General features: G+C 44.1%; 1 protein-coding gene across 1 annotated transcript; it reads left to right on the forward strand.

Annotated features, from left to right (window-relative positions):
- The first annotated feature begins 4985 nt into the window (after positions 1-4985).
- LOC121377645 (orexin receptor type 2-like) lies at positions 4986-12546 on the forward strand. The gene is made up of 2 exons (XM_041505718.1): positions 4986-5187; positions 11053-12546. The coding sequence occupies exon 2, from the start codon at positions 11060-11062 to the stop codon at positions 12320-12322; it is 1263 nt and encodes a 420-aa protein (XP_041361652.1). The 5' UTR covers positions 4986-5187; positions 11053-11059; the 3' UTR covers positions 12323-12546.
- Positions 12547-23167: the final 10621 nt, after the last annotated feature.

The following is a 23167-nucleotide window of genomic DNA, read 5'->3' on the forward strand; positions in this document are numbered from 1 at the left end:
CTTGACAAAGTTACAACAGAGTGAAACAAGAGACAGTAACGTTATAACACACCTTGACAAAGTTACAACAGAGTGAAACAAGAGACAGTGACGTTGAAACATCCTTGGCAAAGTTACAACAGAGTGAAACAAGAGACAGTAACGTTATAACACACCTTGACAAAGTAAAAACAGAGTGAAACAAGAGACAGTAACGTTATAACACACCTTGACAAAGTTTTAACAGAGTGAAACAAGAGACAGTAACGTTATAACACACCTTGACAAAGTTATAACAGAGTGAAACCAAGAGACAGTAACGTTATAACACACCTTGACAAAGTTATAACAGAGTGAAACAAGAGACAGTAACGTTATAACACACCTTGACAAAGTTATAACAGAGTGAAACAAGAGACAGTAACGTTATAACACACCTTGACAAAGTTACAACAGAGTGAAACAAGAGAGAGTAACGTTGAAACACCTTTAAAAATAGTCTAGACCTCGACTCCATTCGACTCCATAACCGTTGGGGTGGGAAGTGGCACAGTCGTAAATCGCTCGCCTGATGCGCAGTCGGTGTGGGATCGATCCCCGTCGGTGGGCCGATTGGGCTATTTCTCGTTCCAGCCAGTGCACCACGACTGGTATATCAAGGCTGTGGCATGTGCTATCCTATGTGTGTGATGGTGCATATAAAAAAGTCCTTGCTGCTAATCGAAAAGAGTAGCTCATGAAGTGGCGACAGTGGGTTTCTCTCTCAATGTCTGTGTGGTCCTTAACCATATGCCTGACGCCATATAACCGTACAAAAATGTGCTGAATGCGTCGTTAAATAAAACATTTCCTTCTTCCTTCCATAGCCGTTGCTTCTCAGACGCACGTGAGGGTTTTTTTCCTCAAAAATATGAAAAATGCATTGTGCTGCTATTAAAAACACCAGGATGATCTGAAACACTTCGGATGTACGGAAATAGACAATCTAAGCAATACAATATAAGTAATGTTTGAGTTCAGTGATCATAAACGTCTCTGATAGTGAACAATCTTACTTATGTTTAAAAACTAGTTTGCTCCGCATATGTAACTTATATGATATGACATTTCTAAACAAAAATATCAGTAAACTACCTACTGCGTTATTTATGTCTCTCAGTATACATACTTGACTTAATGGACACTGTTAACATGGCTACATCCCGTGTCCTCTTTCCTATATCACATGGAACATCAATGACTGACGAGTCACTCAGACTCGGTGCGTGTAGCGTTGTCGGTGTACACGGAAGAATAATAGCGCTCTCTAAATCGCAGTGTTTGTTGGGCGGTGATATAATGTACAGGAGACAGGACCTAGCCCAGTGGTAAAGCGCTCGGCTGACGCGTAGACCGGCCTCGGTGGTGTCGTGGTTAAGTTATTGGACATAAGGCTGGTAGGCACTGGGTTCGCAGCCCGGTACCGGCTCCCACCAAGAACGAGTTTTAACGACTCAATGGGTAAGACCACTACGTCTTCTTTTCTCTTACTAACCTCTAACAACTAACCCACAGTCCTGGGCAGACAACCCAAATAGCTGAAGTGTGTGCACAGGACAGCGTACTTCAACATTAATTGGATATAAGCAAGGAAATAAGTTGAAATGAATCAATGATGCGCAGTCGGTTTGGGATCGATCCCCGTCGGTGGGCCCATTGGGCCATTTCTCGCTCCAGCCAGTGTATCACGATTGGTATATCAACGGCTATGTCATGTCATGTCATAGGGTTTTACGTGCACATTCAGAACAAGCTGTTGTAGCGCACGCCTGTCGTGGGCACAAGAGCCGGCCTTGGCAGGCTCCTCCGTCCATGACAGGAAAGGTGGGGGGAGGGGAGAGGAGGGACCGCCTGCACTGGCGGGTGCAAGGGAACACCAGCAGCCCGATCAAATCGGTAGCAGGCGGGTGGAAAGGCTATGGTAGGCACTATCATGTATGTGGGATGGTGCATCAAAAATATTCCTTGCTACTAATGGAAAAATGTAACGGGTGTCAAAATTACCAGATGTTTGACATCCAATAACCGATGATCAATGTCGTCTAGTGGTGTCGTTAAACAAAAGGAACAACCCCCCCCCCCCCCACACACACACACATACACATACACACTTTAACTGTATATAATGAACAGAGGGTAATCAATGTCGTCTAGTGGTGTCGTTAACTGTAACTGTATATAATGAACAGCGGGTAATCAATGTCGTCTAGTGGTGTCGTTAACTGTAACTGTATATAATGAACAGCGGGTAATCAATGTCGTCTAGTGGTGTCGTTAACTGTAACTGTATATAATGAACAGCGGGTAATCAATGTCGTCTAGTGGTGTCGTTAACTGTAACTGTATATAATGAACAGCGGGTAACTAAAGTTAACATGTGTGTTATTTAACGACACCATAGAGCACATTGATTTATTAATCATCGGCTATTTGGATGTGAAACAGTGGTAATTTTGTCAGTTATAGATAAGAAACCCGCTATATTCTTCCATTAGTAGTAAGGACTTTTCTATACGCACCATCCCACAGACAAGATAGCACATGCCATGACATTTTATATACCAGTAGAGGAGAACTGTCTAGAAGGAGATATAGCTTAATATAGTCCAAATGGGCACATCGACGGGGATCGATCCTAGACCGATCACGCATCAGCCGAGCGCTTTACCATTGGGCTACGTCCTGGTTAATGACACACAGAAGCAGAGAGTTTGAGTTTTTGTGAGAGACAGATAGATAGAGAGATATCTAGTTTAACGTGCCCATATACCACTAGGGTTTCGAACACCGATAAGGTCGGTGGCCTGACTCGGGATGGGGGTGGGGTGGGGGGGGGGGGGGGGTAGAGTTGAAAATGGGCAGAATTTTGAAAATAGCAATTAGTAAAAAGGTTAATAGAATTTGAAAAAAAAAAAAAAAAAAAAAAAAATTACAAGCCAAAAATAAAAAGAATTGACTACTCGGTCGAATATTGATATAATGTGGAGCATTTTAGAAGGACAGTCCAAAAATAAATACGAGAAAGAAGAGAGGATCGGACTATTTGATAATATTAAAAAAGAGAGTAATTCCGACATAAAAGTCCGATCTATATGTCCACGCGAGTGGCCTCGTTAAGGCCGTTTGGGTGCACAGCTTAAAGGGACGAGATGGGTTGCATCCCGTCAAGAAAACCCATAGATTGACAGTCATTAGACGTTGAAGGTGTAGTGCTGTGCTGAAATACAGATCTTGAGAAGCCGGATCCGTCTGAAAGAGAGAGAGTATCAGACGGGTATAATCCAGTCGCCATGGGTTGGTATAGTTGTGCGGACGGGCCCGACTCCGGAGGATACGAGATGGTATCACTATAAAGCAAAGTAAAGTCTAGAAAAGAATAGTAGGGGCAGACCCCGCTTCCTGTTTCTTCTTAGAGTGGGGCGGTCAATCTTCCAGTGCTGCTAGGACTAAACGCGAACAACCATGGCGTTCTGCAGAATGGCCGTCATAAGAGTCACGAAAAAACAAGTCGACATATTTAGGCGGAGAAATGGCGTGGAGGCAAGGAATCTCGCTGAAAAAGAATCCAACCTGGTGGTGCAGGCTGTCGAAACGAGAAGCGTTCCAGCGTTCGATCAGTTCCAATGGCCGCATACATCCAAATACAAAACTTCATTTCGCTGACAAAAACAACGAAATGAAGGGTGGCCAAGTCGAGCACACGAAAGCACGTGCAGTGTGCACAAGCGAAACAAACACGTCTTACCGCGTCGAGCTCCAGACTGGGATTTTGGTGAGAGACAGACAGACCGAGAGAGAAGTAGAGATAAACAGAGTGTGAGCATGAGAGAGAGAGAGAGAGAGAGAGAGAGAGAGAGAGAGAGAGAGAGAGAGAGAGAGAGAGAGAGAGAGAGAGAGAGAGAGAGAGAGAGAGAGAGAGAGTGATATAGAGGAAGGGGGAGAGAGAGAGAGAGAGAGAGAGAGAGAGAGAGAGAGAGAGAGAGAGAGAGAGAGAGAGAGAGAGAGAGAGACAGACAGACAGAGAGACAGACAGACAGAGACAGAGAAAATAGAGGGCGAGAAAGAAAAGTTTAGGAAGACGTGAACGAAGACAGAGAGATAGAGAGAAGGGTGTAGTGTTTGATAGAGAGACGGTGATATTCAGAGAGAGATAAGCAAAATATCTGTTTGTGTGTGAGATATATATATATATATATATATATATATATATATATATAGAGAGAGATAGATAGAGAGAGAGAGAGAGAGAGAGAGAGAGAGAGAGAGAGAGAGAGAGAGAGAGAGAGAGTTAATGTAGGGCCTATATATAGAACGCTACCACCCTCTTGAAGAGTATTCCACCAAAACAAAAGTAAAATGGCAGACGAAGAAAAATTGCATATGTTTTGTCCCTGGACATTTTAACAAAGACGATAATTATGGGTTATATGGTCTCAGTCTAATATATGGAATCCATGTCAATGTAATGGGTTTTTTCACGATTTATGTTTGGACAAAAAGTGGAAAAAATTAAACGGTAATTTTAATTTGATCGATATTAATACTGCTCCGAGGTTCTTTGCCAAATGATATATATGTATATCCATGACCTCTCTGTGTAGACGTCGAAGTAGGATCTATAATGATCGATGGTTTATTTGATCTAGGTTTGTATGAGAGTGAGCGACGGATTAAACCGTACGTGTTTGCGTAGAAGGGACACTCTATGTTCAGGAACGAGGGTGTGGACCGGGTGACATAATCCACCAATAATTATGACACATGTAAACATTGGTTGACGAGAAATCGGCCTTAAAGTCAATGTTTAAATGTGACATAATAGTAGTAGTTTAGGTGAGCTTGCCCAAGCCCCGCTCCTAAACGATACATGGATAGGCCCTTCTACTTCAGGCAATTGAAACTGAAACAAAAAATGCTCAGTCAGTAAAATCTTCCTGGTACAACTCATTACATTACTAACAGGTTTACTCGCCACAACGTACTTAAGTACTGTACGTAAATTGTTGATCAAAATGAAGATTAAACATGTAGGGTGAATATGATGGAAAGACCTCGACTGATTAATATAGTGTGAGGCGACTGATGCGTCTGCGGTTATTACACGTGTGTGTTAAACTGGTGTTAAAACCGGCCCATGTGTGAATACTACCATCTAAATACAACTGAGCGGTAAGTACATGTATAGTATATCCATTAAATTTAATTTACTTCTCTGTTTGCACTTTCTCGTCCAATCAGGGTTTTGTATGGGGCACCACACTGGGGAGGCAAGAGGGGGATGGGTGGGAGGGGGGGGGGGGAACGGTGTTGCACCAAGACTGTCTATGAGTCATGTCGTGGGGCGACAGGTAAAGATAAACGATGATGGCAAAGAAACATAACTGGTGTTAAACGTATATTTTCTCAAATATCCTTGACCAGATTTCAAAGAAATTAACATGGACGTTTTTCCGTAAGTACAACTATATATATATATATATATATATCTTACATTTCCAGTGCAATCAAAGTATGCGATATTTTTAAGATCACATACATTAAGAATTTGATAACTTTGCAAATTAGATGTAAATTAATTGAGGTCACGGCACTAGGTTTATTGGCATTTAAGCAAACATACTTGTGTGACACTCCATAATTGACGTATGCATTCATAGTCATCGAATAAAACATTTCAATGGCAATTTGTCACTGAAAGCTGTTCAGCGTTCAGGGAAAAAAACAAAAAAAACAACAACGTTAAGCTCTAGTTTGTTTTGATTTAAGGACATCCAAAATAACGTCATTCGAGTTTGCCGTCATTTCCATTCAAAAATACACTGCGCCACATATGTTTACGCCATTTGAATATCTAGTAATGGCGGACTGGAATTAAAGTTTCGTGTACAGTTTACAAAAACACGTTGTATTAAGCTTGAGATTATATGATAAAGAGATTATTACCCTCGTGTATTTCGGTATCATCAATATCATATATTAGGAATAAAAATAATGTATTATGCTCGCCAGAGGCTCGCATAATACAATTTTTATTCCTAATATATGATATTGACGATACCAAAAAACACTCTGGTAATAACCCCCCCCCCCCCCCCACACACACACTCTCTCTCTCTCTCTCTCTCTCTCTCTCTCTCTCTCTCTCTCTCTCTCTCTCTCTCTCTCTCTATATATATATATATATATATATATATATATATATGTTCTAGTGGTGTCGGTATACACACTTTAAATAGTCGTCAGAGAGACAGCAAACTTGCAATAGTTTCCAATGTGTTAATGTATCATTATCCTAGGCGGACCAATTGGGATTGTTCTGTCACAACCGAAAAAAAGGTAAAGTTTGTTTTATTTAACGACGCCACTAGAACACATTGATTTTTATCTTATCATCGGCTATTGGACGTCAAACATATGGTCATTCTGACACTGTTTTTTTTAGAGGAAACCCGCTGTCGCCACATAAGCTACTCTTTTACGACAGGCAACACGGGGTATTTTATTTTCGCTTCCCACAGGCAGGATAACACAAACCATGGCCTTTGTTGAACCAGTTATAGATCACTGGTCGGTGCAAGTGGTTTACACCTACCCATTGAGCCTTGTGGAGCACTCACTCAGGGTTTGGAGTCGGTATCTGGATTAAAAATCCGAGCCCAGTACCTACCAGCCTGTAGACCGACTGTCAAAACCGATGCTCCACGACTGTTATAACAAAGTTCGTGCTGTGTCCTGTCTTGATCTCTTGCTGCTATTGGGGACAATGTAGCAGGTTTCCCCTGAAGACTACGTATCAGAATGTTCAAATGCTTGACCTCATATAGCCAATGATTAATTCACTAATATCTTCTAATAGACCTCTATGTCATGTCTTGATCCCTCTGAGGACTATGTGTCAGAATGTTCAAATGCTTGACATCAAATAGCCGATGATTAATTGGCTAATATCTTCTAATAGACCTCTTTGACATTACCATTGCGCATGTGCTCGAAGACTAACGTACCTTGCCGAATTAGACTGTATCTAGGCTATATACAACTGGGGGGGGGGGGGGGGGGGGGGGGGGGGGGGGGGGGGGGAGCACGATGGACAGTTGTCATGAGCGTCGTGAATAGCTTCGTTATGTGTGTGTGTGTGTGTATGTATGTGTATGTGTGTATCTGTGTGTGTGCCCCCTCCCTCCCTCTCTCTCTCTCTCTCTCTCTCTCTCTCTCTCTCTCTCTCTCTCTCTCTCTCTCTCTCTCTGTTTGTGTGTGTATGTGTGTGTGTTTGTGTGTTTGTAGCGCCCTGACGCTATATATTATTTTATTTATCTTATTTGATTTATTTATTTTGTTATATTTCTTTCTTTCTTTTATTTACTTTGCACTATCACTTATATCAATCACATACAACTTCATTTGAAATACTGGTTAACATTTCTTTTTTCTTTTTTATTTGCATGTTTTTCTTTGTTTGATTCTTTCTTTATTTACACTTGACCATCATTTATATTAGTAATATACAACTTCATATTTTAAAAATATTTTTTTTATTAGACTCTATTTCTTTCTTTTCGTTCACCGTTTTAATTATTTCGACTTAAATTCAGGCTTGGCCTGTTTACTTTTGTTGATTGCCCGTCGTTCAAGGCATGGTACTTAATATATTGTATTTTGTTGGGTGCCCAGCCATGTTGGTATCAGTGGTAATGAAATGACAGATTTTGCTGCCAAGTCTGCTTTGGATTTGCCTCATGCCAGGGACGGTGTACCTTATACTGATTTTAAACTTAATATCAGCCAATTTATCTTTTCGACTTGGCAACGTGATTGGGACGGGGAGGTTGCGAACAAGCTTCATGCTATCAAGCCAGTCTTGGGAGAGTGGCAGTCCTCCTATAGACAGTGTAGGAAGGATGAAATAGTATTGTGTCGTGCCCGCATCGGTCATACTTACTTGACCCATTCGTTTATCTTAAAGAAAGATCCTCCACCTCAGTGTGAGCACTGTCGGTGTCTTCTGACTGTGCGACACATTTTGGTGGAGTGTAAGCAGTTGTCAGCAACTCGAAAATATTTATTTGGACAAAGAAATGTGATGGAATCATTTCGATTCCATCCAAAACTTTTATTGCAGTTTTTACGCGATACTGAATTTTATTCTAAATTTTAATTATATATATCTGTGATATTTGTATTTTTACACAGTCCTTTACACTGTGTTTGTATTTAACTGTTGAATTTTTATATTGATGTTGATCATCACACTGGGTTTACACTTACCATAGTTTGACACCCAATAGCCGATGTATTTTTCGTGCTGGGGTGTCGTTAAACATTCATTCATTCATTCATTGGTACTTAATATGTTTGCTTCCAACGTTCAAACGAAGTACCTTTTGACTACGCATACAAATCCCTCGTGAGTTTACAATAAAGGGACCATCTTGAATTTGTAGCCATATTAACACAGCGTATTTTTTTAATGTTAATTAAGAATTGACCGCAATTATTTTTTGGTTCATGCAAGTATGAACCGAAAAAACGATTTGCACACTGTATGATCCCGCGTAGAGGGTCATACGAAAGTGTGCACATCGTTTTTTCGGTTCATATTTCCATGAACCAAAAAATAATTGCGGTCAAATCTTATAATTAAATTATATGCATACTTGAACAATACATAACTGAATTTATTTTGTTTAGCTTTAAATACGCCTGTAGTATTGTTTGTGTAAACTTCATTGATACTTATGTCGCGTAAGAATGCGAACGTTCATTCACTATCATTTGAATCAGGTGATTCCTATTCGTGTTTAGTTTATATTTTATGAAAGTGAACGAAGAGAACGTGTCTAACATTTATGCTGTTGGAGGAACCGTTTAATTTTCGCCAACAGCTGTAGAACATCGCTTACAAGTAAGTTACAGAAGTGAAGTTTCCTACATGATTTCTTTGGCCACCGACCGAGTCTCATGTCATGATTAGCGAAGAGGTTGGGGGTTTTGGGTGTGGGTTTTTTTAAAAATCAGTGCGTATATAATATATATCTACATGTCTACTCTGCTATAGCATTTTCCATTAATTTATCGTATACATTTTTTGTAGGTTTCACGTGTGTTTTCTTCAAAATATCTAAATATGATTGCCAGAATAATCCGGCTTGTTGCACAAAGGTAGTGCGAGTCAGTGGGGGGTAGTAGGCGTGGCTTAAATTGTTTCGGTTCATCGAGATATGAACGAAAAAAAGTAACACCTCTGCACCAATCAGATTGCCGTAAAGTGTATAGACGCAAAGAAAATTTTATTATTTGAATTTGAATGAATGAACAGAAGTCTCAAGTTGGTGATGTAGGTTCGTGTATTTGACTTTCCAAACATGAAACATGATTAATAAATTACCAACATGGTGATACAGATAAAATATATATTGTCAAAGCTCTTAGGTGAAAGATAGAGTTGACACTGCGACTGAGACCTCAAGGGTCTCCCCTTCCCGGTCTCTGTATATTCGTCTGTCTCTTTCTGTTTTTTCTTTTATATGACTCAGCTAAAATGGTTACGTCTTAATGCTCCTTGTGTATTTATTTCCCGTCAATAGCATTTCCCTAGGCACATACTCAGAGAAAGACATCTTTGTGAATTGTGTCACATGATAAATTATAATAGTTAACTGCCGACATAAGAAGTAATACGTAATTGTTGGCAGACCTGGTATTAGCTGGGGACATCAATTAAAAGTCCGCAGTGTCTTGATTGCAGTGATTTAGTTTCACACTAATTGGTCTGATTGCTAGCCCCTAAGTAACTAAAATCTAAGTTATTGCATACCCGACAGGTGATACCCTAACAATTAATTGAATCGTATATGAACGCTAAAAATATATAAAGTACATTTGAATATAGCCGTAAATCGTCCACTGTGATAATAGTATCAAGTTGTCGGCTAGTCTAATCTGTTATAAATAAGACCTACATGTTTCTTAGGCTAAATAATCTTGCTTCGAATATAAATAGCTGTATATGCAATGCAATTACTTTTCTGACAATTCTCAGGTCGGTAGCTAGAGAGAAGCCGGAGGGGTGGGGTGGGGTGGGGTGGGGGGTTTGGGATGAAACTGTAGCTCTACGTTTATAAACCCGGATTAAAATATGGCTTTTGTCCTCCCCCCCCCCCCCCCCACCAACTAGACTGTGTCCCTCCACTACAGATTGTGCCCCTCCCCTAACTCCAGATATCGTTCCTATGGGCCTGATTCTAATGTTTTATAGTACCATAGCTCAATTTTCATATGTATCATTTAATTTTATTCCAAATCCCGAACATTTTAAATAACTTGGTGAAAAGGAATCCCGACAAGAATCCTGAATGTATTTATCCATACAATCCTTTATAAATATATAAATCATGTTAAGTACGATAAATATCTACATACATACACGCGCGCACATTAATATTATTTCAGCCCATATCCGATGTCTATTGTGTACGAATCCGAACCGATGGTTTCTCGGGCGTTAACAACAACAAAATTTTATATGGTGATAAGCAATATTTCACAAATGTCTCCAATAAGTCTTTGTTGGATGTCGACAGAATTTTTGAGTTCATACATGGAGATATTCAGATTCCTATTGGGTGGTGTCTATGTCTCTCCCCCCCCCCCCCCCCCCCCAGCTTGTACACAGGACGATTTTTGCGTGATCTCGCTTGAGTTCACGGTTAGTGTCCACGAGTTTCTCCGCGATACGGACATGCGCAGTGGAATTTGAAAGAGGTCTGTTGTGTCGTTAAACAAAAATAGAACGTTATTAGTTTCGTTCTTTCCATATGAGCTTAAGTCTACTACCATAGTGATTTAATATTCATCCGCATACGTACACTGCGAACGGTTCCAGAAATTCTCCCGGTGCAGGGTGGGGGGGGGGGGGGGGGGGGGTCGGGGATTAATATATGTTGGGGATGAAGGTAGCGTAGATCAATATATTTATATAAAACTCTCGCAAAACCCTGAACTTCTCGTCATTATGTATTTTTCTTACCATTTCAGATAAGCCATGTCTGATGACAATAACGTGTCCTATTTGGACCGCACCACCACATCTGGAAATGTCACTACGACGACGATAAACGCGGATGAATACCTTCAATCACTGAACGACGAGTTCGCGCTGACGATCCTCCCTACTATAGTCTTCCTGGCCGCCATCTTGGTCGTCGGTTTCGTCGGTAACATTATCGTCTGCTACATCTACCTGGCGAAGTTCAAGGTCAGCACTACGCGATGTTTCGTCGTGACCCTTGCGCTCGTTGACCTTCTGACCTGCTGTATCGCGATTCCCGGAGATGTATTTGATTTGAGAGAGAACTACACTTTCAGAAACGTCGCCCTTTGTAAAGTTCTGAGTTTCTGTAACAGTTTCTCCACCATGGCGTCTGGGGCAGTTCTCATCGCCATAGCAACGGACAGATACATGAAGATATGCAAGCCTCTCGCCAAACAGATGTCCATAACTTCGGCCAAGGTCGCCGTCGGGTTGAGCTGTGTGACGTCAGTGTTCGTCTCGTGGCCCAATTTCATTCTGTACGGTGCGCGAACAGTTTTGACGGAATATCCCGATATTAACGGAACCGACTGCTCCACGGACGATCGATTCATCGGAACGATTTATCCGCTTCTGTATAACGGGTTCCAATTCCTTCTATTTATCATATCTGTGTTTGTGATTATTGTACTCTATCTCCACATATGGCGGACTGTCTTAAAACACGTGGGGTTAAAAGAAAAGAAGACGGAACTCACCAGCAACAAATATATACAGCAGAGAGTTCGCATTCTGCTAGCAAACGTCAGTAGTACTTCCGGTTCAGAAATGACACCTTCCGCCGGAAAAGAATTAGAGGTGAGCAAAGACGGTACTCGTACCATAAGCACACGACTCGGCGAACCAATCACAGACTCCGTTACAAATGAATGCGATAGCAAAACACAAACATCGAAAGCAAAACGACGAACGGTCAAGAGGAGTAAATCTAAGCGAGAACAGAAAGCGAGGAGAACGACGTTTATGCTGTTTCTGATCACGCTGGTGTTCGTGCTCAGTTTTCTTCCCCACCTGGGACTGATGGCGGCTCGAGGGATCCACAAGGTCATGTTCGACAGCTTGAGTCCGGGGGCGACCGCCGCCTACAACTTCTTCCTGAGGTCCTACTTCATCAACAGCGCATCCAACCCCATCATTTACGGCTTCTGCAATCTGAGGTTTAGGATGGAATGCAAGGCTCTGTTTGTACAGGTGTTTCACACACGGCGGACATGAACTGGCCTTGCTGTTCAGCGCGTCGTTTTGCACTTGGATTTTACTAGTTTCAACTGGAAATGCGAGCTAAATATGTCTTTATAATGTCATCGAATCAGTTCAGTGGATCTATTCAATTGATTGGGGTTTTTTTCCCGTTCCAACCAGTGCACTACAACTGATGAAAGGCCGTGATATGTGCTTTCTTGTCTGAGGAAAAGTACATATAAAAGATCCCTTGCTGCATTAAGAAAAATGTAGCGGGTTTCCTCTGATGACTACGAGTCATAATTACCACACGTTTGACACCCAATAGCCGATGATTAATTAATCTACGTGTTCTAGTGGTGTCATTAAACAAAACAACAATTTTATATAATCTCACTGGAATTTAACAGATCTCTCTCTCTCTCTCTCTCTCTCTCTCTCTCTCTCTCTCTCTCTCTCTCTCTCTCTCTCTCTCCCTGTCTCTCTCTCTCTATCTCTCTCTATCTGTCTGTCTCCCTCCCCCCCCTCTCTCTCTCTCTCTCTCCCTCCCTCCCTCTCTGTCTCTCTCTATCTATCTGTCTCCCTCCCTCTCTCTCTCTATCTCTCTCTCTCTCTCTCCCTATATGTCTGTCTCTTTCTCTCTGTCTGTCTCTCTCCCTATATGTCTGTCTCTGTCTCTCTGTCTGTCTGTCTGTCTCTCTCCCTATATGTCTGTCTCTTTCTCTCTGTCCGTCTGTCTCTCTGTCTGTCTCTGTCATCTAATCAACGAGCTACTCTCGATTCACTAATGTCAAAACCTATACTAGCTCTGGAATTTTCTTTTTGACCGACCGTTCAAAATTGCGCCCAATTTCCTCAACCAAATTTGCGCACTTTTTCTCTTTGGCATAATACTTTGCGCCATTCAAAATTCCATAGCACCATCACCCCCACCCCCACCCCCGCCTGCCACCGACCTTGGTCGGGCTGCTGGTGTTCCCTTGCACCTGCCAGTGCAGGCGGTCCCTCCTCTCCCCCCCCCCCCCCAACACACACATATCCGAGGCCGGCTCTTACGCTCAGAACAGGCGTGCGTTACAACAGCTTGTTCTGAATGTGCACGTAAAGCCCTATGACCTGACAAAATGGAAAAACAATATAGTGGGTTTCCTCTGATGACTGCGAATCAATCCTAGGCAGTAGGCCTATTGGGCTGTTTCTCGTTCCAACCAGCTCTCCATGACCGGCATAACAAGGGCTATGGGTGCACGAACTCTGCTGTCGTATGCTGCATATAAAATATACCTTCCTTCCTAGTAACCTATGGAAGGAAGGAAATGTTTTATCTAACGACGCACTCAACACATTTTATTTTCGATTATATAACGTCGGACATATGGTTAAGGACCACACACTTCATGGGCTACTCTTTTCGATTAGCAGCAAGGGATCTTTTATATGCACCATCCCATAAACAGGATAGCACATACGACGACCTTTGATTTACCAGTCGTGGTGCACTGACTGGAGCGAGAAATAGCCCAATGGGCCCACTGACGGGGATTAATCCCAAACCGTGGCGTCGTGGTTAGGCCATCGGTCTACATGCTGGTAGGTACTGGGTTAGGATCCCAGTTGAGGCATGGAATTTTTAATCCAGATACCGACTCCAAACACTGAGTGAGTGCTCCGCAAGGCTCAATGGGTAGGTGTAAACCACTTGCACCGACCAGTGATCCATAACTGGTTCAACAAAGGCCACGGTGTGTGGTATCCTGCCTGTGGGAAGCGCAAATAAAAGATCCCTTGTTGCCTGTGTAGCGACAGCTGGTTTCCTCGAAAAAACAGTGTCAGAATGACCATATGTTTGACGTCCAATAGCCAATGATAAGATAAAAAAAATCAATGTGCTCTAGTGGCGTCGTAAAATAAAATAGACGTTACTCTTTTTTTTTTAAATCCCAGACCGACCGCGCATCAAGCGAGTGCTTTACCACTGGGCTACATCTCGCCCCTAGTAGCCAATGGCGTAGCGGGTCTCCTCTCAGTTTGCCAAAATGCATGTAATTGTAAATAAAAATGTGTTGAGTTCGTCGTTAAATAAAACAGTGATTTTTCCTTCGTGGTTACGGGTGTGTGTACTGACTACGATTTGGTTGGGAACATGAATGACTTTTTCTACTAAGAACAGGTTGTGGAATAAAAACATGCTAGTACTCAGTCTTTGTAGATTTTGTACTCAGTCTTTGTATATAGGTTGCATAGTACAAAAGAAGAGAGTTCCGTGTCAAAGATTAGACGTGAGGTTCCACACTTTTTATTGCTGTACGTACTGGGTGTAACACTCTCCCTTAACAACCATGCTGTCAGAACTCAACATAGGCTGACCGCAGACACTGTTTGTTTTGTTTAACGACACCACTAGAGCACACTGATTAAGTAATCATCGGCTAAGACAGACCGTTTGCTACAAGTGTTGACATAAAGTGCTCTAACGTGCGTTTAATGTGAACATCCAGCAGCGAGCCTGCTTAGAACCTCGACAAATATGTTCCTGAATGTTCAACAGTCGCTCGCTGTTGCCAATGCAGAATGTTGAATTATCGAGACTGGATTATTACTTGTGTTACTAGATGTAGCTCGTGCCCGTGGTATGTGCTATCCTGTCTGTGGGATGGTGCATATAAAATATCCCTTGCTACTAATGGATTAAAATGTAGCGGGTTTCCTTTCGAAGACTATATATGTGAATTACCAAATATTTGATATCAGTAGCCGATGATTAATAGCCAATGTGATCTAGTGGTGTAGTTAAACAAAACAAAACAAAAACGTCTACAAGAAAAATTCATCTTTCGCTTAAGATGTACTATCAATATTATTTTTGATTCAGAAGTAATTAGCGCGGGAATGTGTAGATGTGGTGTGCTGGCCTTACAATAGGATGTTTTCAGTAAATACGACCACCGTGTAGATAGCCAGCCTTATTATTAAAACTATATACACGAACACCATACACATAGCCACTTCTGTATTAAGTGATAAATATGGCGGTGTCCACTGACATTCTGTTTATGACATTCATCTTTGTACGCAATATTTAGCATGATGTATGTACGGTAGTGTGTATAGGCAAATGTCTGTGTGTGTCTGAGAGTGTGTGCCTGTGTCTGTGCCTGTGTGTGTGTGTGTGTGTGTGTCTGTGTGTGTATGTGTGTGTGTCTGTGTGTGTATGTATGTGTGTCTGTGTGTGTGTGTGTCTGTGTGTCTGTCTGTGTGTGTGTGTATGTGTTTGTTTGTGTGTCGGTGTGTGTCTCTGTGTGTGTGTGTGTCTGTGTCTGTGTGTGTGTGTGCATGTGTGTGTGTGTTTGTGTGTGTGTCTGTGTGTATGTGTATGTGTGTGCCTGTTTCTGTGTGTCGGTGTGTCTGTGTCTGTTTCTGTGTGAGTGCCTGTATATGTGTGCCTGTTTGTGTGTTGGTGTGTGTGTGTGTGTCTGTGTATGCGTGTGCCTGTGTCTGTTTCTGTGTGAGTGTGAGTGTGTGCCTGTTTCTGTGTGAGTGCCTGTATATGTGTGCCTGTTTGTGTGTGCGTGTTTCTGTGTGCGTGTGTCTGTGTGTGTGTTTATGTGTGTGCGCCCGTTTATATTTGTGTGTGTGTGTGTGTGTGTTTATGTGTGTGTTTATGTGTGTGTGTGCGTGAGTGCGCGTGTCCCTCTATGTGTGTGTGTGTTTTGTGTGTGTGTGTGTGTGTGTGTGTGTGTGTGTGTGTGTGTGTGGTATTTTTGCGATGTGCGGTATCGGGTAAGTACGAAAATGACGGTCGGTAGTATAGATCAAAAGAGGAGAATCCATCAGAACGATCGCAATCTGTTAAAAGTGCATCGCATGTTATTTTACAGATAAGCACGAGCCCTGATCAAGAAATGCCAACAAATATTACACCCCTTTCAAAACTGTAACACTGAACCTTGTGTGTCGAATTTAAATGATTTATTAAACTGCCAACAAACCTCCCACACAACATTAATTAACACTCATACAAAACGCACACATTTATTCTGTGTATTTTTCTGGGTGGTGCTACCATAGAATAAGGTGGGCAGTGCTACCATAGAATAAGGTGGGCGGTGCTACCATAGAATAAGGTGGTGCTACCATAGAATAAGGTGGGCGGTGCTACCATAGAATAAGGTGGGCAGTGCTACCATAGAATAAGGTGGGCGGTGCTACCATAGAATAAGGTACCATAGAATAAGGTGGGCAGTGCTACCATAGAATAAGGTGGGCAGTGCTACCATAGAATAAGGTAGGGCGGTGCTACCATAGAATAAGTGCTACCATAGTAAGGTGGGCAGTGCTACCATAGAATAAGGTGGGCAGTGCTACCATAGAATAAGGTGGGCAGTGCTACCATAGAATAAGGTGGGGCGGTGCTACCATAGAATAAGGTGGGCAGTGCTACCATAGAATAAGGTGGGCGGTGCTACCATAGAATAAGATGGGGCGGTGCTACCATAGAATAAGGTGGGGGGTGCTACCATAGAATAAGGTGGGCGGTGCTACCATAGAATAAGGTGGGCAGTGCTACCATAGAATAAGGTGGGGCGGTGCTACCATAGAATAGGTGGGTGGGCTACCATAGAATAAGGTGGGCGGTGCTACCATAGAATAAGGTGGGCAGTGCTACCATAGAATAAGGTGGGCGGTGCTACCATAGAATAAAGTGCTACCATAGAATAAGGTGGGCAGTGATACCATAGAATAAGGTGGGCTGTGCTACCATAGAATAATGTGTCGCGGTGCTACCATAGAATAAGGTGGGCAGTGCTACCATAGAATAAGGTGGGCGGTTCTACCTTAGAATAAGATGGGGCAGTACTACCATAAAATAAGGTGGGGCGGGCTACCATAGAATAAGGTGCTACCATAGAATAAGGTGGGCAGTGCTACCATAGAATAAGGTGGGGCGGTGCTACCATAGAATAAGGTGGGGCAGTGCTACCATAGAATAAGGTGGGGCGGTGCTACCATAGAATAAGGTGGGGCAGTGCTACCATAGAATAAGGTGGGCGGTGCTACCATAGAATAAGGTGGGCGGTGCTACCATAGAATAAGGTGGGAGTGCTACCATAGAATATAAGGTGGGGCTACTACCATAGAATAAGGTGGGCGGTGCTACCATAGAATAAGGTGGGGCAGTGCTACCATAGAATAAGGTGGGCAGTGCTACCATAGAATAAGGTGGGTGCTACCATAGAATAAGGTGGGAGGGTGCTACCATAGAATAAGGTGGGCGGTGCTACCATAGAATAAGGTGGGCAGTGCTACCATAGAATAAGGTGGGCGGTGCTACCATAGAATAAGGTAGGGGGGTGCTACCATAGAATAAGGTGGGCAGTGCTACCATAGAATAAGGTGGGGCGGTGCTACCATAGAATAAGGTGGGCGGTGCATAGAATACCATAGAATAAGGTGGGAGGGGTGCTACCATAGAATAAGGTGGGCGGTGCTACCATAGAATAAGGTGGGCGGTGCTACCATAGAATAAGGTGGGGCGGTGCTACCATAGAATAAGGTGGGGCGGTGCTACCATAGAATAAGGTGGGGCGGTGCTACCATAGAATAAGGTGGGGCAGTGCTACCATAGAATAAGGTGGGCGGTGCTACCATAGAATAAGGTGGGCGGTGCTACCATAGAATAAGGTGGGCGGTGCTACCATAGAATAAGGTAGGGCGGTGCTACCATAGAATAAGGTGGGCAGTGCTACCATAGCTACCATAGAATAAGGTGGGCAGTCCTACCATAGAATAAGGTAGGGCGGTGCTACCATAGAATAAGGTGGGGCGGTGCTACCATAGAATAAGGTGGGCGGTGCTACCATAGAATAAGGTGGGCTACCATAGAATAAGGTGGGCAGTGCTACCATAGAATAAGGGGAGGGCGGTGCTACCATAGAATAATAAGGTAGAATAAGGTGGGCGGTGCTACCATAGAATAAGGTGGGCGGTGCTACCATAGAATAAGGTGGGCGGTGCTACCATAGAATAAGGTGGGGGTGCTACCATAGGTGTGCTACCATAGAATAAGGTGGGCAGTGCTACCATAGAATAAGGTGGGCGGTGCTACCATAGAATAAGGTGGGCAGTGCTACCATAGAATAAGGTGGGGCGGTGCTACCATAGAATAAGGTGGGCGGTGCTACCATAGAATAAGGTGGGCAGTGCTACCATAGAATAAGGTAGGGCGGTGCTACCATAGAATAAGGTGGGCGGTGCTACCATAGAATAAGGTGGGCGGTGCTACCATAGAATAAGGTGGGCGGTGCTACCATAGAATAAGGTGGGGCGGTGCTACCATAGAATAAGGTGGGCAGTGCTACCATAGAATAAGGTGGGCAGTGCTACCATAGAATAAGGTGGGCGGTGCTACCATAGAATAAGGTGGGCAGTGCTACCATAGAATAAGGTGGGCGGTGCTACCATAGAATAAGGTAGTGGAATAAGGTGGGTGCTACCATAGAATAAGGTGGGGTGGGGCGGTGCTACCATAGAATAAGGTGGGGCAGTGCTACCATAGAATAAGGTGGGGCGGTGCTACCATAGAATAAGGTGGGCGGTGCTACATAGAATAAGGTGGGCGGTGCTACCATAGAATAAGGTAGGGGGCATAGAATAAGGTGCTACCATAGAATAAGGTGGGCAGTGCTACCATAGAATAAGGTGGGGCGGTGCTACCATAGAATAAGGTGGGGCGGTGCTACCATAGAATAAGGAATAAGGGGGCGGTGCTACCATAGAATAAGGTGGGCGGTGCTACCATAGAATAAGGTGGGGGAATAAGGTGGGTGCTACCATAGAATAAGGTGGGGCGGTGCTACCATAGAATAAGGTGGGCGGTGCTACCATAGAATAAGGTGGGGCGGTGCTACCATAGAATAAGGTGGGCAGTGCTACCATAGAATAAGGTGGGCGGTGCTACCATAGAATAAGGTGGGGCGGTGCTACCATAGAATAAGGTGGGCAGTGCTACCATAGAATAAGGTGGGCAGTGCTACCATAGAATAAGGTGGGCGGTGCTACCATAGAATAATAAGGTGGTGCTACCATAGAATAAGGTGGGCAGTGCTACCATAGAATAAAGGCTACCATAGGGCGGTGCTACCATAGAATAAGGTGGGCAGTGCTACCATAGAATAAGGTGGGCAGTGCTACCATAGAATAAGGTGGGCGGTGCTACCATAGAATAAGGTGGGCAGTGCTACCATAGAATAAGGTGGGCGGTTCTACCATAGAATAAGATGGGGCAGTACTACCATAAAATAAGGTGGGCAGTGCTACCATAGAATAAGGTGGGCAGTGCTACCATAGAATACCATAGAATAAGGGGGCGGTGCTACCATAGAATAAGGTGGGCAGTGCTACCATAGAATAAGGTGGGCGGTGCTACCATAGAATAAGGTGGGGCAGTGCTACCATAGAATAAGGTGGGGCGGTGCTACCATAGAATAAGTGGGGGCAGGTGGGTGCTACCATAGAATAAGGTGGGCGGTGCTACCATAGAATAAGGTGTGGGCAGTGCTACCATAGAATAAGGTGGGCGGTGCTACCATAGAATAAGGTGGGCAGTGCTACCATAGAATAAGGTAGGGCGGTGCTACCATAGAATAAGGTGGGCGGTGCTACCATAGAATAAGGTAGGGCGGTGCTACCATAGAATAAGGTAGGGCGGTGCTACCATAGAATAAGGTGGGCAGTGCTACCATAGAATAAGGTGGGGCGGTGCTACCATAGAATAAGGTAGGGCGGTGCTACCATAGAATAAGGTGGGCGGTGCTACCATAGAATAAGGTGGGCAGTGCTACCATAGAATAAGAAGGGGCGGTGCTACCATAGAATAAGGTGGGCGGTGCTACCATAGAATAAGGTAGGGCGGTGCTACCATAGAATAAGGTGGGCAGTGCTACCATAGAATAAGGTGGGCAGTGCTACCATAGAATAAGGTGGGCGGTGCTACCATAGAATAAGGTAGGGCGGTGCTACCATAGAATAAGGTGGGCGGTGCTACCATAGAATAAGGTGGGCGGTGCTACCATAGAATAAGGTGGGCAGTGCTACCATAGAATAAGGTGGGCGGTGCTACCATAGAATAAGGTGGGGCAGTGCTACCATAGAATAAGGTGGGCGGTGCTACCATACCATAGCTACCATAAGGTGGGCAGTGCTACCATAGAATAAGGTGGGCGGTGCTACCATAGAATAAGTGCTACCATAGAATAAGGTGGGCAGTGCTACCATAGAATAAGGTGGGCGGTGCTACCATAGAATAAGGTGGGGCGGTGCTACCATAGAATAAGGTGGGCAGTGCTACCATAGAATAAGGTAGGGCGGTGCTACCATAGAATAAGGTGGGCAGTGCTACCATAGAATAAGGTGGGCGGTGCTACCATAGAATAAGGTGGGCAGTGCTACCATAGAATAAGGTAGGGCGGTGCTACCATAGAATAAGGTGGGCGGTGCTACCATAGAATAAGGTGGGCGGTGCTACCATAGAATAAGGTAGGGCGGTGCTACCATAGAATAAGGTGGGCAGTGCTACCATAGAATAAGGTGGGCGGTGCTACCATAGAATAAGGTAGGGCGGTGCTACCATAGAATAAGGTGGGCGGTGCTACCATAGAATAAGGTGGGGCGGTGCTACCATAGAATAAGGTGGGGCAGTGCTACCATAGAATAAGGTAGGGCGGTGCTACCATAGAATAAGGTAGGGCGGTGTTACCATAGAATAAGGTGGGCAGTGCTACCATAGAATAAGGTAGGGGCTGCTACCATAGAATAAGGTGGGCAGTGCTACTATAGAAAAAGATAGGGCGGTGCTACCATAGAATAAGGTGGGGCAGTGCTACCATAGAATAAGGTGGGCAGTGCTACTATAGAATAAGGTGGGCAGTGCTACCATAGAATAAGGTAGGGGGTGCTACCATAGAATAAGTTGGGCAGTGCTACCATAGAATAAGGTGGGGCAGCGCTACCATAGAATAAGGTAGGGCGGGCTACCATAGAATCAGTTGAGAGGAGGTGGGGCGGTGCTACCATAGAATGGGCAGTGCTACCATAGAATAAGGTGGGCAGTGCTACCATAGAATAAGGTAGGGCGGTGCTACCATAGAATAAGGTAGGGCGGTGCTACCATAGAATAAGGTGGGCAGTGCTACCATAGAATAAGGTGGGCGGTGCTACCATAGAATAAGGTGGGCGGTGCTACCATAGAATAAGGTGGGCAGTGCTACCATAGAATAAGGTGGGCGGTTCTACCATAGAATAAGATGGGGCAGTACTACCATAAAATAAGGTGGGCGGTGCTACCATAGAATAAGGTGGGCAGTGCTACCATAGAATAAGGTGGGGCGGTGCTACCATAGAATAAGGTAGGGCGGTGCTACCATAGAATAAGGTAGGTGGGCAGTGCTACCATAGAATAAGGTGGGCAGTGCTACCATAGAATAAGGTGGGCGGTGCTACCATAGAATAAGGTGGGGCGGTGCTACCATAGAATAAGGTGGGCAGTGCTACCATAGAATAAGGTGGGCAGTGCTACCATAGAATAAGGTGGGCAGTGCTACCATAGAATAAGGTGGGCAGTGCTACCATAGAATAAGGTGGGCAGTGCTACCATAGCTACCATAGAATAAGGTGGGGGCAGTGCTACCATAGAATAAGGTGGGCGGTGCTACCATAGAATAAGGTGGGGCTACCGGTGCTACCATAGAATAAGGTGGGCAGTGCTACCATAGAATAAGGTGGGGCGGTGCTACCATAGAATAAGGTGGGCGGTGCTACCATAGAATAAGGTGGGCGGTGCTACCATAGAATAAGGTGGCGGTGCTACCATAGAATAAAGTAGGGCGGAGCTACCATAGAATAAGGTGGGCAGTGCTACCATAGAATAAGGTGGGCAGTGCTACCATAGAATAAGGTAGGGGCTGCTACCATAGAATAAGGTGGGCAGTGCTACCATAGAATAAGGTGGGGCGGTGCTACCATAGAATAAGGTGGGGCGGTGCTACCATAGAATAAGGTGGGCGGTTCTACCATAGAATAAGATGGGGCAGTACTACCATAGAATAAGGTGGGCGGTGCTACCATAGAATAAGGTGGGCAGTGCTACCATAGAATAAGGTGGGCGGTGCTACCATAGAATAAGGTGGGCGGTGCTACCATAGAATAAGGTGGGCGGTGCTACCATAGAATAAGGTGGGCAGTGCTACCATAGAATGGGCAGTTCTACCATAGAATAAGGTGGGCAGTGCTACCATAGAATAAGGTGGGCAGTGCTACCATAGAATAAGGTGGGCAGTGCTACCATAGAATAAGGTGGGCGGTGCTACCATAGAATAAGGTGGGCAGTGCTACCATAGAATAAGGTGGGCGGTGCTACCATAGAATAAGGTGGGGCATAGAATAAGTGCTACCATAGAATAAGGTGGGCGGTGCTACCATAGAATAAGGTGGGCGGTGCTACCATAGAATAAGGTAGAATAAGGGGCGGTGCTACCATAGAATAAGGTGGGCAGTGCTACCATAGAATAAGGTAGGGCGGTGCTACCATAGAATAAGGTGGGCAGTGCTACCATAGAATAAGGTGGGCGGTGCTACCATAGAATAAGGTAAGGGGCGGTGCTACCATAGAATAAGGTGGGCAGTGCTACCATAGAATAAGGTGGGGGCATAGAATAAGTGCTACCATAATAAATAAGGTGGGCGGTGCTACCATAGAATAAGGTGGGCAGTGCTACCTACCTACCATAGAATAAAGTGCTACCATAGAATAAGGTGGGCGGTGCTACCATAGAATAAGGTGGGCAGTGCTACCATAGAATAAGGTGGGGCGGTGCTACCATA

Source organism: Gigantopelta aegis, chromosome 7, assembly GCF_016097555.1.
Source record: "Gigantopelta aegis isolate Gae_Host chromosome 7, Gae_host_genome, whole genome shotgun sequence".
Classification (NCBI taxonomy): Eukaryota; Metazoa; Mollusca; class Gastropoda; order Neomphalida; family Peltospiridae; genus Gigantopelta; species Gigantopelta aegis.

Excerpts from the sequence above, each read along its gene's own strand:
- LOC121377645 (XM_041505718.1), top strand. The coding sequence starts at position 11,060 with ATGTCTGATGACAATAACGTGTCCTATTTGGACCGCACCACCACATCT.